The sequence below is a fragment of the Diadema antillarum genome, unplaced genomic scaffold (assembly GCF_040938485.1).
Source record: "Diadema antillarum isolate AM-2024a unplaced genomic scaffold, OU_Dant_1.0 seq00001281_RagTag, whole genome shotgun sequence".
In the NCBI taxonomy this organism is placed as follows: Eukaryota; Metazoa; Echinodermata; class Echinoidea; order Diadematoida; family Diadematidae; genus Diadema; species Diadema antillarum.
In genome coordinates, this window is record NW_027272061.1 from 171,701 (window position 1) to 190,147 (window position 18,447).

The 18,447-nt window shown below is 38.4% G+C and overlaps 1 protein-coding gene across 1 annotated transcript in view; it reads left to right on the forward strand.

Annotated features, from left to right (window-relative positions):
- The window catches only part of LOC139745644 (uncharacterized), a 71,159-nt gene extending 52,966 nt beyond the window's left edge, over nt 1–18,193 (forward strand). The window contains exons 24-38 of the mRNA XM_071656043.1: nt 1–114; nt 1,351–1,521; nt 2,633–2,722; nt 3,443–3,604; nt 3,843–4,031; nt 4,732–4,865; nt 5,859–5,976; nt 7,555–7,734; nt 8,940–8,993; nt 10,220–10,405; nt 11,235–11,537; nt 12,480–12,689; nt 13,327–13,539; nt 15,275–15,567; nt 16,140–18,193. Coding sequence (XP_071512144.1) covers nt 1–114; nt 1,351–1,521; nt 2,633–2,722; nt 3,443–3,604; nt 3,843–4,031; nt 4,732–4,865; nt 5,859–5,976; nt 7,555–7,734; nt 8,940–8,993; nt 10,220–10,405; nt 11,235–11,537; nt 12,480–12,689; nt 13,327–13,539; nt 15,275–15,567; nt 16,140–16,394 — 2,672 coding nt within the window. The 3' untranslated portion in view covers nt 16,395–18,193. The remainder of the gene's footprint in view (nt 115–1,350; nt 1,522–2,632; nt 2,723–3,442; nt 3,605–3,842; nt 4,032–4,731; nt 4,866–5,858; nt 5,977–7,554; nt 7,735–8,939; nt 8,994–10,219; nt 10,406–11,234; nt 11,538–12,479; nt 12,690–13,326; nt 13,540–15,274; nt 15,568–16,139) is intronic.
- Nucleotides 18,194–18,447: the final 254 nt, after the last annotated feature.

Below are 18,447 nucleotides of genomic sequence, written 5' to 3' on the forward strand. Positions count from 1 at the left end.
GTGATGCTGGAACACCTGGATTCCCCGGTTCCCCGGGAGCCAAAGGAGAGCCAGGTCTGTCAATCCCGGGCCAGGATGGACCCCCAGGGTCGCCCGGCAGGGATGGCACACCAGGTAAGGAGAAAAATTCTCTCCCCAACGCAAAACAACAAAATTCAGACATATACCACAGGTCTGATGCTATAAGGAGGATTTTTTCCCTTTTTTCTCTTTTTTTATGATGACAGAAAGTATGTCTGGGTCTTGTAACTGACATAAATCTTGTGTCATCAGCAAATAAAATAGTGCTGTTCACTACTAAGTAGAACTTAGTTCTGGGTGTGATGTGGATAATAATAATAATAATAATAACAATAATAATAATAATAATAATAATAATTATAATAATAATAATAATAATAATAATGATAATAATAATAATAATAATAATAATAATAATAATAATGATGATGATGATGATGATGATGATGATGATAATAATAATGATAATAATAATAATAATAATAATAATAATGATAATGACAATAATAATAATAATAATAATGATGATAATAATAATAATAATAATAATAATAATAATGATAATAATAATAATAATAATAATAATAATGATAATAATGATAATAATAATAATAATGATTTAAATAATAATAATGATAATAATGATAATAATGATGATAATAATAATAATAATAGTGGCTACTTCTATAGTGCACAGGTCCACCTTAAAGTGCTCATGGCGCTTCAAAAATGAAAAGAAAGATATATACATGTATATACATGTTCAAACATGACAATAGAGAAGAAAATGGCAAACAACAAACAAGCACATTCCAGATAAAGAATACATTTGTTCCAAACATTATAGGCAACAATTATAGTCCTCAGTGCGAGAGGAACATGGATGATTGTAGAAAGTGACTTTAAATTGTATTTCTTCCGTGGAGATGCATTGTTATTTTTGCTCATTTGATGTGGTAATGAATATTCAAGAAAAATGCAATGTTGAATATATGAGGATTGCTTTATACCAGCACACTAAGCAAACTGACTTGTGGTTCTTGAATATGTAGGTTACTTGCCATCCTCATGCTTCAAATTTTGGTTAAGTTGCTTGTTAATGTGAATGGGGAATGGCCTAATTCTCTCTCTTTTATTTGAGGACTTTGTGTCTTTTTTAAATTTGATAAGATTTGTTGTAAGCTAATAATAACATAAGAGGTATAAACACATCTTCCCTTTGTGAATTAGGAAAATAAAAACCTCTGGTTGTATCTTCGCTTCAAAGATGAGAGCGATGATTGTGCTTCTCACAGTAGTTGCCACTTACCTCTTACTTGCTTCTAACAGGACCTCCAGGAGAACCGGGGATCCAGGGACCGCCTGGAGAACCAGGACTTGCTTCTCAGAAAGGGGACAAAGGAGAACCCGGCCTCCCAGGCTTCCCAGGTCCTCAGGGCACTCCAGGGGATAATGGTCAGCCTGGGCAAGACGGGGAGCGAGGTCCCCAAGGTCCCCCAGGTAGGATGGCGGTGGCTTGGGTGGGGGGAAGTGTATGGAGATGTAGTGAAGGGGAGGGGAAGATATAGGAAATGTGTGGAGGGGGGGGGGGGGGGGAGTGGCTGCTACATTGATAATGAAAAGGCGTTTGGAATACTTAAAGTTCTACTTTGATGATTCAAACCATTCAAAATAGACCTTTGCAACAGAAATCAGCATGAGATTGTTTGTGTCACATATTTTTTACATTTCTATTTGGGACAATTTTGCAGAGAATTCCCCATATAGGAATGCCACCGTGACTGTTCCTGGTTGCTGCTCTATCTTATGTACTGTATCTTCCTTAACTATTAACAGGTGCTATTCTTTGCCAGTTTTTATAGAAGAACAAGTGCATTTTCTGTGTTTGGTTTACTCACAGTGTGATTATGGGTAATCAGACTTTCTTTTTTCATGGAATCTACCATGCATTTAACAAGGTTGCAAAAACATGTATTCAGATACTGTAAAACAAGGAATTTTCGCGTGCACTTTAATTTCGCGAATTTCGCGAGCGCCAAGATTCGCGAAATTAACATGCACGCGAAAGTCCATGTTTACATTATATGCATTGAACGCCAGTGGCACTTCGCGAAAATTTCATGCCACGAAAAAGGCTGTCGGCTCCAATTCGCGAAAAATTCATGCCGCGAATATTTCATGTTTTACAGTATAAGGAAACCAAAGGAGATACAATGTTGATCTTGTTATTTCTGTGTGCAAATATAGGCATGGAACTTGGGATATAGTTTACCTGTCTGTAAATGCAAAGGATGTAGTGTTTTTGTTTTTTTTTTGTTATTTCCTTCTTTTTTTGGGGGGGGGGGGGGGGGGTTGACAAAACTCACGTTAATCATATCATGGGATCATTTAGAGAAACATATCTTTACAATGACAGTATAAATGTACCACTTTTTCAAGTCATAGAACAGTATATGATGTGACAGTACAGTCAAAGTTACACTTTTAATGCAATGTGCATAGTGCATGTTGAAGATGTTGGTTGGAGTACGTGCATAATGCATGTGTATTGCATCTTAGGTTGTCTGTGACGTTACAGAGCAAGTTTGTTTGTTTTTGTTTTCCTCCCCAGGATTGAAAGGAGTGCCAGGGCCACTTGGACCCGCTGGATCCCAGGGTCCCCCCGGACCAGAGGGAGCAATTGGTGCACCTGGGCCCAAGGGTGAGAAAAGTTATTAATGCTGAGTTTTAGATAATCAAAAGAAAAAAAATATATATACTGTTAGTCAATATCATTTTATTTACCTGTCATACCTTCTCTCTCATTAATACTCATGTCAAAGGAAGGAAAGGACCATCTATACTGTATGCATATATTAGGATAAGAAAGTACATCAAATTTACATCTCTAATTTGATATTATGTCTAAATTTTGAAGTCTTCTTTTGAAGACTAAATATCTAATATTAGAACAAAAGCTAAATTATTTTAGTAAAGTGTTAATAAAATGTTGCATATTTTTCTGTTCTACACATTTTATATCATTATTTCCTTATTTTTGAAAAAAAAAAATTGTCACAGTGGCATCAGTATAGCTGCACAGATGGTTGAGTAATCTTTGAATTACAATATCAAAGTCTTTCAGTCATATGGAGTTGTGTTTTAGTAGTAGTAGAGAGACTCTTATAAAGTGCTCATTCTACCTAAAGAGATACTCCTGACTCTGTAGAATATACAATGTACCCTGTAGTACTGTAGAGTACATATCACGTTACAACAGAGTATCACAGAAGATATAAGAACAATAAACAAACAAACATTATGCATACACATGCACATACAGGTAAACAATTTTAGTAGATTTCTTTCTCAAGAGAGTATTATCATTATGTGGATTTTGTTGTGAAGGCTACCATTGATTTCCTTCTGATCTGCTGAGCAGGGGATCGGGGTGACAGCGGAATGCCAGGGGAACCCGGTGGAGCCGGACCAATTGGAGCTAAGGGAGAGCCAGGCAGCCCAGGATTAGCTGGAGATAAAGGGGAACGTGGAGAGGATGGCCGACCAGGAAACAATGGAGAACCCGGACTTCCTGGAAGACAGGGTAAGTCATTACCAGTACTTTTAAAAGATTTTAGTTGTGATTTTCTCAAAAAAATCATAGCAATGACAAGTTCACATGTTATCTTTTGGCTCGCAATATTTTAGGCTTGTTGAGGATCAAAAGTAATAATCTCCTGTGCAGAGAAGAATGGGGGTGTATTAAAGCATGCATTATCATTACTACGAAGACAACTGGGGGTAGATTTTAGCTCTAACAATCATGCTTGTTCTGTTTGCAGGACCACCTGGACTTGATGGATCCATTGGCCTTCCTGGTCTTATTGGCAGGAAGGGTGATACTGGCCCACCTGGTCCTGAGGGTATTGGTGGGATAAAGGGCCAGAGGGGTGAACCAGGTCCACCTGGATTCCAAGGTGTCACAGGCAATCCTGGAGTGAAGGGAGAACCAGGACCAAGGGGACAGCCAGGTAAGATGTCAATGCAGTGCATCGCCTGATGCAATGTTCACAAGCCTGCATCATATATTTCTTACAAATTCTTTCATGCTTTGGACAAAGTAGTCATAACTATAAGCTCCAAATGATTGGGTCTCCTTGTAACCCATCATTTCAACCTTCCTTGATCAGTCATAAACAACTCAGAGATTTGCATCTTACAAAAGTTTTATAAAGATGCCAATGAGCAATGAAAACAACAAAAGAAGTGCCTTAAATGCTGCCCCAGATGCCGTCATCCAAAGGTATTGAATGTCACTCTCTGTACTAGTATATGATACATATTTTGTATGTTGATTTATCTGTGTGTTGGCATTTACACACTGATGGTCAGGAGAAAAATAGTTTGTGCATTTTTGCCATAATAATTGACCTCAGTTAGCCTCATAACATGACATCGACCACGAGACTGTCTTTTTTCAGATTCCAAATATGATTAGGAATAACGTGTGAAAAGTGTTTCTGTACATGTTTAGAATTGTGAGTGTTGAGGATCTTTCCTCCTATTTTACCTCCACTTTTACCCTCTCTTCTTCTTCTTCCCCCTTTTTGTCATTATTTGTATTTCATTGTTGTTTTTTTTTCCTGGCATTTGACCTCCTTCCTATGGTGTTAATTGTCACATATCATTCTTTTTTATGTCTGTGTCTATTTTGCATTTTTCTTTCCTCAGGCCCATCGGGACCCAAGGGAGACCAAGGACCAAATGGGATGACCGGCAGAAAGGGTGATCGTGGTATTCCTGGTCCCGGTGGTGTACCAGGGGGGCCAGGTACCCCAGGACCTCCAGGACAAAATGGACAGGATGTAAGTGACTATTAGAAAGGCTCATACTATACAAATGATACAGAGCTGAGAGTGCATTGATGGAAATGCAGCTCACTGCGCTGTATTCACAAAGCACAGCAGAGTGCATGTGGCACCTTTGTAAAGAATGTGAGAATCATCACACCTTTACAGTTGTAAAGATAAGTGGACCATTGTGAATACAAACGTAAGCCTGTGCATTACTTGTTTTGAAACTTTCTCTAATGAACTGATTTTCACCAACATTTAGGAGGGGGAGCCAGAGCCCCAACATAGGAAATCTTTACAAGTCTTCTTCTCTAGACCCAGAAGTCAAAGAGCTATGTTAGTACTATGAGTAGGTACAGTAGTTTGATGACTGTAGTTTCAAATTTGTTCAAGACACACCCAGATTTTTTTTTTCCTCACTGGAAGCCCTTTTCGGGTGGGTACAAATTGGGGACCAATTTTCACATTTTCATCTTCATAGAAACATACAGGTCATCAAATTTTTCACAGAATTTGGCAAATATTAATTGCTAGGGTGATGGCATATGTTTTTACGCATTAACTTGACACTATGCACATGAATGCATAGAATGTGAACTTAGAACACTCAGGTGTGTGATTGAACCCTAGAGTGTCTTTTTGTTGTTGTTGTTGTTGCTTTTCATGTTTATTTTACTTCTCTTATATGGAAATCAATAAATTATAAGTCAAGCTTTCCAGCAGTCCCCTCCATTGCCAACAACTTTTCTATGATACTGTAAAATCATAGTATATGATTGTATTTCTGTACACAATATTTTCTCTTATTGTTCAGAAATAGGCTACATTGATTTGCTAAATCTATGTTGAAGAAATGTTATCCTGTAATCTATTATTTTGTTGGAAATGAAATGAATGAAATGAAATGAGTGAAGTGAATGCCAGCACAGTAGTTACAGCTGTGAGTAGACTGGCACAAAGAAGTGAACATTGTCACACACACACACACAAACTTTTATCTGGCAGGGAGGGGATGGACAGCCAGGTGAGAAAGGAGATAAAGGACAGCCAGGAGAGAGAGTCTTACAGCCTTGTGGTATCACACGGGGCCAAGCGGGAGACCCGGGTGACCAAGGAATGAAAGGTGTGTTTCTCACTGTCCCCTCTCCCCTCTTTTCTATCCCTGTGTGCTATCTGCTCCCCTTCACACTCGCCACTTCTCCTGAGTCTACAAATTTTGATTTTTATGTGCATGATTTTGTTAATGATTGTTTTTGTTTCTGTATGTATATTATGTTATGTTTACATGAAATCACATTGATTTCATTTTCTTTTTTTTTTATGAGATGTGGAAAATAAACTTGAAACTTGAAACTTCTCATACAGGAAGAGCACTTGAATAATTTTGCCATTGCTGCTGTCAAGCCAAGTTGGTGTAATAAACTCTGATCATGTTCATTGCAGTGAAGTGATTCAGCTAATGACATGCAAGATACTGTATACGCTATAATTTTCGCGTACATAAATTTTCGCGAATTGCCGCTGTCACACATTTTCGCCAGTGGTTAAATTCGCGATTGGGGGACCAGAGAAAATATGAAGTGGCAAAGAAAGTGTGAATTTTCAACTTACTAGCAGATAAGAATGATACTAGTTATACACTGCATGAAAAAAACTTACCAAACTCTGCATACTAGTAAGTTAGAATTCAACATTTGTGAAGTGGTTAAGTCCATCGCGCTAGATTTCTGACAAGTGGTCCCCTTGCAATTATGGATTGGCTCTCTACAGTATTCGTAAGTAGACTTTGACGTGCTATATGTACGTAAACAAGCTTAGCCAGTATGATCTGTTCGGTAAGCCGTGACATGGTATACTAGTACTGAACTGTTCATATCATCAAGGCAAGGGATTCATTTTGGAAGGTAATATTTTCGCGTGTTGTTGATTTCGCGAATAGCTCCCGACACGCGAAAATCGCGAAAATAAAACCCCCGCGAAATATATAGCGTATACAGTACACCTTTCAAATTTTCTAGGTTTTTGCTGTAACAGCTTTGACAGTGTTGTACCAATGTATGTATGTATGTATGTTCAACATGGTTCTGACAAAAAGTGGTGAACACAACTCACTGTTTATTATGTATTTTGCAGTGCTTTATCTTTCGGGAAATTTTGTGAGTTATTAGACATATACAAATATATATAACAACTCGCCAAATTACTGCTTCTTGTAACACAAATGTAATGTATTATCCTCCAGGGTAGGAAACATGCCAACTTTATTCAAGAGATGTGACAATTATTTCACATTTGAGCACTGTAGTTCTCAACTGTGATTTAAATCACTTGAAAAAGTGTTGTAAAAGTCCTGGTTTGGGAAATATTATACTTGTGAACGTGTACATGTATGCTACAATTCAGTATACTAGCGGCAGGACACACAGATTGATATTTTGTGCCTCTGTATACCAGTATACTAATATTTGGATTCTCCTGTTGTAGGTTTTTTTTTCTCTTCTTCATAATAATTGCCTCTCATGAGATCCTGACTGGTTTCTTTCATTCTACACTTGTTTGGACCACCCAAGAAGAAGAAGAAGAAGAAGAAAACAGAATAAAAGGCTCCAACATTGTCTTTGAAGAAAAAAACAATCAAAAGTATTCCATTTTGATTGAAATAGTAGTAATGATTATAATGATTATTCAAATCCATGTACAGGTGAGCCTGGCTTCCCAGGTCAAAGAGGAGATAAAGGAGATTCTGGCTTACCTGGTACCCAAGGTCCACCTGGCATCCAGGGCGAAGGTGGCTTCCAGGGCCAGAAGGGTGACATGGGACCACCAGGCCTCAATGGCCCTCCAGGCAATAACGGAGAGCGAGGAGAGCCGGGACCACAAGGTGAGTTCATTCATAGTGATAAAAGTAACAAATAATGATGACCTCACAAGTCATTAAATAGGTGTACACAACAATACAGCATGTCCCCAAAAAAATTACTGTCAGATTTTTGAATTGATAACACCCAATATGATTAAACTGTCTAAATGCTACTTCAGGTTCTTAAAATATAACATCTTAGGTCTATTTTGCAGAAAACCCCATTTAATTCAGTTAAAGGTCACAGAGAAATGTGGATTGTTGTAAAGCATGTTATGAGAGTGATTCCTCCAAGTTTAGCACTTGGATGCTCGTGGAACTGCATGCATATTAATGTGGAAACACAATAGACAGAACATGGAAGGAAGGGATTCCTGACATGCTCTACAAAAACCCTCATTTCTCTTTGACAACTGAAGCAAATTGAATGGGGTTTTCTGTAAGATGTGGGCAAGGAGTTATAGTTTCATACCCTGAAATTGTGTTGGGATTGATTGACTATCTTTCAAGTTATCGTTGCGGAAGTTACTGTTGTAATTTTTTCGGGATATACGGTAGAATGACTGAAGGCAAAAATTATGGTTTAATCTCTCAAACAATGCAAATGATCAGCCATATTTCTTTCTTTTTTTCAGGACTTGCCACTGCTCTTTTGAATACTCCTTTGGATTCAAGCAGACTTGGGTTTAAGAATTAAGATAAAAGAGAGGGGAAAAAAGAGCTAGCAGAGATGAAATTAATTCTTATAATAAAGAAAATAGAATTGGCAAAGAAAAACTATCACCAGAGCCTCCCATGAATAACAACAACAACAAAATTGTATGCACTTTTTATTGGTGAAGTTCGAACTATTTATCTTGTTGAAACAAAATTGGTTTTCACACTGTTCAAAGTTAGTTACTGATGCCATTGCTGTCCATTAAAACATATTTGCAATCCTACCCTTGTCACCACCATAAAACCTAAGATCTGTAAGTGATATGCTCAGAGGAAACTTCATTCTCTTTTGTTAAGGGTGTCAATCATGCGCTGCTCATACAAATATTGACCAAAGCATACTAGCAAAAAAAAGTCAAGAAATGCAAAACTTTAACTTCATGATTTATATTAAATACCATAAAGTGATTATCACATGGCACACTAGCAATGTTATATTTTGAGTGCATACAGGAAAAAGCTGGTGATAATGGAATGTTGATAAGTTTCGGTGTTGTCTTCCATGCCAGGTGAATCGGGACCTCCAGGAACTCCTGGAGACAATGGCATCCCAGGACCACCAGGTTTGTTCACCTTTATATTACACAACTTGGTCAGGACTGTAGACAAAACTACAGAATGACAATCTACACAATGTTCTTGAGTTCTTGTTTGCACTAACATCTTCACCAATATTTGTTTTGTTTTGTTTTTCAATATGGATGCAAACAGTATAAGTCATGTCCTTCACATCCAGTACCTGTAGAGTCTTCGTAATTTAACAGAATATTTTGGGAGGGGAGTGATTATTGTTGCTGAACTATTTGAAGATTAATTTCCAGTATATTTTTTCTGTAGTAATGCAGTGGCAGATGGACACCATAGCTGTGTATTTTGCATATACAATGCATATGCAACTGATATCAGTGTTTGCAAAAATATTTTAGACTGCAAAATTCTTTTTATTCTGAAGTTTAAAGAAAGAGAATTAATATATCAAATAAATGAAGTAATTTTCATCTTATCTTGAGTGCATGGTCAGGTTTTCACCAGGTCTAGAAGGAATCATTTTTAGGGACAGGTGCAATGGCCTGCATAGTTGTTAAGATTGCACAGAGATTCCCTACAGGGGCCCGTGGACTTTCAAACACCATGATCTCCAAGAGTCCAAATGTACACTACCAAGTCATAATATATTAGATATTCAGTTAGAAGTAAAGACTTATTCTTGGTAATGGTAGCTGAATTGGTCTCCTATGAGGGTAGCATGTTTTGGCAACAGGCATAATGTTTGAAAGTAAGGTGTTAATCTTTGGAAAAAGGGTTATCCTTAGTGTTGAGATATGTAAGCTTATTCAGATTGTATATACACAATGACCTACATTTTGGTCTAGACAGGGCCCCTATGCAATGTTGAAAGATCCAAATCTTTAATGGCTGCTAGCCGTTTGTTTTGCAAGTGTTTATATTTCTGAATTTTGCAAATCACTGTTGAGCTGCGGATGTAACAATATGTGTTAATATTGCCACCCGTTCTTGATCACATTAAGATTGGTGCACTTACGGTAGCCTTAGTGTAAAATCCCAAAATAGCATCTTGCAGAAATGTCTGTGACCTCCTCATTTGAGAAAATATCTGTATGTGAAAAAAAACCACAAATTTTACAGTATATATACACCCATATAGAATCGGTCTTAAAACTACTTATAGGTTCAATTGCTATCATCTGCAAGGGTGTGTCAAATCAGAATACCATTGGGATACTACTAAACCATTTTGTCACCCTCCCTCTTCCCCCGCCTTACACAGGACCTCCTGGAACTCCTGGTCCAAAGGGTGAGCCAGGCTTTAATGGACCACCAGGCCGCAATGGACCACCAGGTGACCGTGGATTCAATGGAATTCGTGGCGATAAGGGTGAGCCAGGTATCCCTGGTGACTCACTTCCTGGTGTGAAGGGAGAACCTGGTTTCCTAGGTCCAAAGGGAGATCAAGGTAAGATACAAGATCGAGATGCTGTCAATGATATTTAAAGTGCTGCAACAATGATACATTCTGAGGAATGTGATGAATTGAAGTGAATTGAGGTGGTTTTGAGCATTGATGGAATTGATATGTGTATGAAATGAGTGTTATCTCAAACGTTTAGTAAACTTCTTTTTAATTATAATTACATCTTGCCAAATTTTCATTGTTTTCTTGATGGAAATAACAGACTTTGTTTCATTTCTTTGCTCTATGATTTTTTGTTTAATTTCTGTGCTCATAAGTATCATAAGTTTATCAAGAGCAGATTGTGTTTCGTAAGAGTTAGCTAAAGTAACTGAGAATATGTTTTGCTCCCCCAAATCGATGAACATGAATATGTACATGGTAATGTAAAATCTGCGCACATGAGAAACAAGTAGGTAGGAAATATAATGGTCACATACAGTAGTAATGATGATCTGTGAAGATATGTTTTGACAGTCATCTGTCTTAATCATTAATCTGTGAAGATATGTTTTAATAATCATTACTTACTATTTGAGTCAATTAATTTTTTTTTTTTGATTTGATTTGATTTCTGGCAAAATCAAGGATTTTGTTTCCATGTAGTGAATTAGCTTCCAAAGCTATCTTTAAGATAAGAGATGCTTAGCATTATATCCCTCTTATATTTGTCTTTCTGATCACCAACCAACATTTTCTGATCACCAACCAACATTGCTGCCATATCCCAAACTAACAAACATACAAACAAACACATGCACACATGCACACATGCACACATGCTCTGATGCTTATGCATACACTCTCCCTCAAACATGATGAAAAATTAAAGGTGCCCCGGGACGAAATGGAATTGATGGCAGCATGGGTCTTCCGGGAATGAAGGGAGACCAGGGACCACCGGGATTATCGGGACCACCTGGTACCCCAGGCAGAGTCTTTGAAGGCCAGAAGGGAGACACAGGTCTGCCAGGAGTGGATGGTGCGCCAGGTGAGAAGGGCGAGTCTGGATTCCCAGGTCAACCAGGGCTTTCCGGCCGCAAAGGAGAGCCTGGCTCACCAGGCCTTAATGGACCACAGGGAGACAAAGGCCAGATTGGATTACAGGGTCTCAAGGGAGCCAAGGGTGATCCAGGTAAGACCAACATGGCTGCATATATTGACCCATCATTCAAGTTTCCCAAACTTGTCTTGAGTGCTAGTGTTAGTAGCTACTTAGTTATTTTATCTTCTGCAAGGAATCCAGTGATGCTGCTCATGTGGTTGTTTTTTTTTTTCTGTTTTTTTTTTTTGATGAGTAATATGGCCTTAATGAAATGATACCTTACCCCGTCTGTGAAGAGTGAGAGTTGGTGTTATTATGTACCATAGTTGCCATGGTATAGTGTTCAATTTTAGCAATTTTTTTTGAGCTTGCATATGGTTTGAATATTTTTATGCATTTAGCAACACCTTGTAAACAAATGACTCTTGGAGCTGCCTGATTCCTCTATGACTTTTGAAGGGGCGCAGCTTAGGTGCAAAGAGAAATTTAAAGATCTTGTTCGCAGAATGTGAGATTGTTGTTTATCCGAAAGAAATCTCTTTTTAAAATCAACTAAACCTGTATAACAAAAATGTTTCATAGGAGTATACTAAAGAACCTTTAATGTGTCCACTGAGTGTGCAAGATTTATCAGAGACTGGTTGTAACCTGCGAAAGATTTCTGAACAGTCAAACATTCAGTAGTGGGGATATAAGGGAGTAAAAGTGTAATCATCCCCACATATGCTACAATTGCTACATTAAATAACCATAAGCAATGACTGTATAACATTTTTGGAAAAACAGGAGCATGACAGTGTTCTGCCTTGTGACTACAAACATGAATACAGCATGGTCTCAGATGTGAGTAGACAGAAACATGGCGTGATGGGGAGCTCAACCTTTCACCATTTCATCCTTCCCTGTCAATCATGTTTAATGATTGCATCACTTCTTCCCTTTTACAAGTTTTAAACAGGTGTCCCGAGTGAGAACTGTAGTCATTTCAAAATCCAATGCCCTCTTGGTATTTTCTCTCTGTAATCTGTTAAGGTGAGCCACCCAATATGTTTGACATGAAGGGTGTGAAGGGTGACCAAGGCCTACAGGGTGAACCTGGCCGCCCAGGCCCACCCGGACAGGAGGGACGTCCAGGACAGCCGGGTGTACCTGGCCCACCTGGCCAGAAGGGTGATGTTGGTCGTCCAGGCAACCCTGGTCTTGGTGGCCGACAGGGCTTCAAAGGCGACAAAGGAGACCCAGGTATGAAGTCGCTTCATTTGCATGGATTTTGAATTAATCTGTTAGAATCATACATTGCTCACATTACTTGAGCTTATCAGACACTTGGAAAGAAGAATTTTAGAGATATATTTTGCTGAATAATAAAAGGCCAAGATAGGGAAATAGCACTTCTGCACCAAAATCTATATATTCAGGTTTCTGACATTATTTGTTTCCATTTATTTATTATAAACACCAAACCCTACCTTACTCAGAACATTTAAGGCTCAAATTTTGAAAAAGTGATTTATGTTCTTTGAAAATGCAACATGTGTCAAATATTCATATCTTGTTGTAGTTGATATGCCATGAAACTTGTGTTATTAAGATTGATTAATCTTGTAGACTCGTCTTTGACTCAATTGTCTTATATGATGAGAATGTGTGAAATTAGTTTGTGAAAATGAAAAAAATCAGAAGTTTGACGAATGGGGTCATGTAATGTGAGGGAAAGTATCAACTCATTTTATGTGCTTACAGCAAGGGAGGTAAACAGACTCTGTTTCAGTGTTACATTGCCAGCACGCAGTACACAAGTATTGACTTCTATGACATAGAGTGAACATTTGAAAGACATGGCAAATCAGTTGTGATTATTTTGTTTTTTGGCACAAAGGATTCCGTGGCGGCCAGGGGCCACCAGGACAGAATGGTTTCATGGGCCAGAAGGGAGAGCCAGGGCAAGCTGGGTCCTCTTCAGGCTTCTTCATCGTACGCCACAGCCAGTCTACATCCATTCCAACATGTCCGGCCAATACCTACAAAATGTGGCACGGCTACAGTCTACTGTTTGTTCAGGGCAATGAGAGAGCACATGGACAAGATTTAGGTAAGCTAACAACATGGTATTTAGCAGGTTCTTTTGCACCCTAAAGTCTGTATTTCTCTGTTCTGAAGGGTGACAAAGACATTGTGTTTTTGCATTGTATGTCAGCCCCCCAATCTGTCCTAAATCTTGTCCTAATTTCAGAAAATCAAAAAGACTTTTCTTCAGCTGTGAACGTCCAGTGGTTATGTTAGTTGGTAGACAGGAAAGAAAATACTGACAGTTACTTTGCCATGATGATAGGGCAAAGGTCACTGCACCTTGGTGTCAAGATGGCATTTTCCATCCATACCCATAGTTTGGAATGTTTAATGGCAATATCCAGTGAGATGGATAGATATCTGTATTTTATATACTTCCATCCATACCCATAGCTTGGAATGTTCAACGGCAGTATCTAGTGAGATGGTAAGTGGGTATCTGTATTTTATATACTTCCATCCATACCCTTAGCTTGGAATATTTGATGGCAATATCCAGTGAGATGGTTAGATATCTGTATTTATGCCTGGTGTAGTGATCACAGAAGAAAGCAGAGACACTCTAGTCAAGTGCCAGTGGCAGTCTAATTGCTGTAGATATTTGTTTTGTGACAACTACACTGTATTGTTTGGTTGAAAGTACACTCCTTGGAAAAAACAAACCACAATCATAATGACTCAATTGCCGAGTAGGAAGAGCGGGTTGGTTGCTGCAGGTAGCCACCTACCCTATCCCAGCTTCAGTATATTTCTGCTGGTTGGAATGGAGCAGTTGATGATCAATGTTTTTATAATACTGTAGAAAAGTTGTCCCATCAAGGTCTTCAAGCCAGTTTACCATGATGTTTCCTGACATGGTAGGCTGGCTTGACTTAGACCCTGTCTTGGCAGGAAATTCCAGGGCATGGTGTTTGGTTGGGATTTTAGCTGCATCGTCTTTGCACACACACTGAATACAGAAAAACCCATACAGAGCAGAAAACTGCAAAATTGACCCAAGAATAGTGATGATACACTGATTTTACTTGTTGCGTTTTATAGTGATCAGATAGCTCTGTGGTAGCTTATAGCCCAGTAAATGTCACTCATATGTCTCTTGTTGTAGCTAGTCTAGCCCTTAGATATTGTTCATCTTGGATTACCACAATGCTGCATATTTCAATTTCAATTTCAATTTCAATTTCAATTTATTTTCATATTTCTCAATAATGATACATGATATCCAGCTAGGAGGCATAATAGAATACTGCAAACATATAGAACATAGTGGTCGATCTATGAAAGTTTGAATCTGAGATTGAATGCTAAAGAAATATGATGAAACCTACTTAGAAGCAAGCTTGTCGAGTGTAGGTCCCTGTTAAAATTCAGCCTAAAGATTAAGTGGAGGGGCATGGGTACAGGAAATAAGCAAAACATAGAGAAAAAAGAAAATACAAAAAATACAAATATTCAGGGATATACATGTACCAAATTCTTTTCTAATGCAGGTTTGGGAATCGGATAAGCCACATGCTGCAAGCGGATGAGCTGTTGTAATTCTGGCAGTGATAGAATATGAGTAATGACAATGGTACGGTTCAGACAATATTAGAAAATTGTACATTTTGTGTCTTCAGAAAAGACAGTGAAGTATTGAGAAAAGAACACATGCACAAGTAAATCAAGAAAAAAATCCAACAACCAGTTGCAGTGCAGTGAGAATAAAAATCTCTCTCTAATAAAATATCTAACATGAGCTGGCCTTCCCTATACAGGACAACCAGGTAGCTGTTTGAAGAGGTTCAGCACCATGCCATTCCTCTTCTGCAACATCAACAACGTCTGCCACGTAGCGTCGCGCAACGACTACTCATACTGGCTCTCCACGACAGCAGAGATGCCCATGAGTATGGCACCTATCCGTGGCGGTGACCTGCAGCCGTTCATCAGCCGATGTGTGGTGTGTGAGGCACCCGCCCAGGTCCTTACTGTCCACAGCCAGACGGTCAACATCCCTGACTGCCCCGATAGGTGGAGTGTGCTGTGGATCGGATACAGCTTCATGATGGTGAGTTGTCACTTTCATCTTCATTCATCCATTTGTTTGTTTGTTCGTTCATTTATTTTTAATTGCTGTATTGCAAGCCTGTACAGCTGTGTATGTCATTTGTACCCAATTGGGAATCTTCCAGACTGTTGTTTTTGTAAGAGGTCAAGACCATTTACACCCTGTCCATGCAAAAGCATTGAGTTAACAAGCACAGAGAGATGCAGTGTCCATTTAGAGAATATATTTAAAAAAACATGTTCAAAAGACTGAGTTCAGTGACTGAGGTGCACATGAAGGGCAAGATGTTCATGGAAAATACATTTCTTTGAGAAAGACCTTATGAGTATGGGAGGCCAATTAACACTGTTCTAAAAACCATGTTTATTGAAGTAGGTGGAGAATCAATGCCTATACAAGCAAAATTGAGTCCAAGGATGAATACTTTGTAACTTTCTTCTAAAAACCAATGTCTTTAAGAGTTATATGTGATATGTTTCAGTTTTTCAAGTTGCCTGTTTATTCCTTGTAGGGTACCGTGGTTTACCAAAAATTCTAAAGACATGACATCGTCTTTCTTGTTCATGTTGCAGCACACTGGTGCTGGAGCTGAGGGGTCAGGCCAGACCCTGTCCTCACCTGGCTCCTGCCTGGAGGATTTCCGTTCCTCCCCCTTCATTGAGTGCCATGGCGATGGCAAGTGCAACTACTACGCCACCACATACAGCTTCTGGCTGAGCACCATCACTGGCAACGCCCAGTTCACCATGCCCCAGTCTGAGACCCTCAAGGCTGGCTCACTGAGGACAAGGGTCAGCAGGTGTGCTGTGTGTTTGAAGAACCAATAGAGGGCAGCACCAGCAGCTACCAATTGAATTAAATCTAAAGTCCTATCAACAATCAGAACCAATTATCAACTTTCACCTGTCAGCATTTGATAAAATAAGAAAAGAATTGTCTTACCAAATTAATGTCTGGTGAACATTGATGAAAAGAGCAAATGCACTGATTGCATGCCACATCATATTATGTTATGATCCAACTAATCTTTTTTTGACAGTTAATCTGAAGAAAGATGTTGGTAATTCAGGAAGTGCCAGAGAGTAACCTGTTACTATTATTGATGATTGCTGTTCTACCACAAACATTGTATAGAAATATTGAACAATAATATTTTACAGTCTTCCAGCCTGAATCAGAATTTATCATGTTATCTTGCCTACAATATCTTGCCGGTGTAGATCAATGTGATAATCATTTTTAAAATGTGTGCTTCTTTGAAAATACATATGGATTTCTCTTGCTGGATTTCAGCTCAGCTGAGTTTCATTTTTGTTTTGTTAGATTTTTTTTTATATCACTGATATATAAATATTTCCTCATCTCTTGTGTAAGATATCTTATTTATAAGGTAGAATGCAAATATCTTTTCTTGGATATAAACAGAGGCAAATACTATTTAGGTGCAGCTTGCTATCTGTGTAGTAGTAGTGGTGTTGTGTACCTGATTATTCATGATATCTGCATATGTATTGAATAATGCTCGCTTTTACTTTTTTCTTTCAGATTTTGTTTGTTTGTTTGTTTCTTTTATACCAATGGGGTGAGCTGACAGATGCGTCATGGTAAAGAATAGCATCTTGTGTATGCGTAATGGAAATAAGACAGTGCCATTAAAGTTTGATAAATTGTCTGTCATATTCTCATTAGACATACTCATGATACAAGCTATTTTAGTTTGTGCTTATCTGGACTTTGGTGTATCTAGAAATTATTTTGTTCTCTTGTGGAGTATTTCACTCATAGTATCAGATATTTGTTTCTTGGTCAAGTCATAGGGGAAGTCCTTGAAAAGCATAGGATATTTAGCATGAGATACTGCACTACCAGTAGCACAAGCCTGCTATGTTTGATCAACATGTATTTTAAAATAGTAGTTTGATGTGCCCGTTTTTGTACATTGCTCTGCATTTAGACCGACTTCAATGACATTTACTTTCAGAAGGAAGGCTTTTCAAAACTTGTAATATAGCTGCCATTGTCTGTATTTGTATTATTGATTGGTCTAGTTGCATACATATTCTAGAGTAACTCAGTGAGACCTATTTATATCTAGAGTTTGATACTAAGACAGTGAGATAGTTATTTTGGTGGAAAAAGACTTTAAGCTCTTTGAAAAGCATTCTGGTGCTTCTTTATGTTGAGTCACATATTTCACCTCTGGGTGGAAATGTATTACAAATATCCTCTCTACATAACTCTGATGAAGAGAGAAGCACTGTATTATCTTGTAGTGTACTCAGTAATTGAATACTGCAGTGTCTTCTGGCTATTTATGTGTGGTGGGTTTTTCTTTTTTCCTCTACGCAATGATGCATTCTGGGAAATTTTGTACATGATCATCCAATATGCTGCAAAATGTGGAATTATTTCATATCACCTTCGCTCAGTGCCCGGTTCTTTCCCTGATTTCGAGATCTTACAAGATGTAGAAGAATTCTCGTCTGAAAGGCTTCACAGATGCTCTCTTCTCCAGTGTGTGATTGGGACAGTGTACGACCACTGTGCAACATGTGTCAGCAGGTTGTACTCTATCACATGGAAATACAGCCATTCATATCAGGAACTCAGAGGGGAATGGGGATAAGGGATGGGGGACAGGAATGGGTGATAGGAGTTTTGGAGGGGGGTTTGGGAGGGGGGTAGAAAGTGTTACACTGTTGTAGTGTTGTTTTTAATGATACGGATAATCAATATGTTCTTCTTCTTTTTTTTTTTTTAGTTGATGGTAGGGAATGTATTATTTATGTTTTGTGGCAAAGTTGTCCTTTATGGAAAACTTCGCAAGCAGAGTAACTGGGGTTAAGTACCCCTTCTGGAAAGAACCTCATGCAATTATTC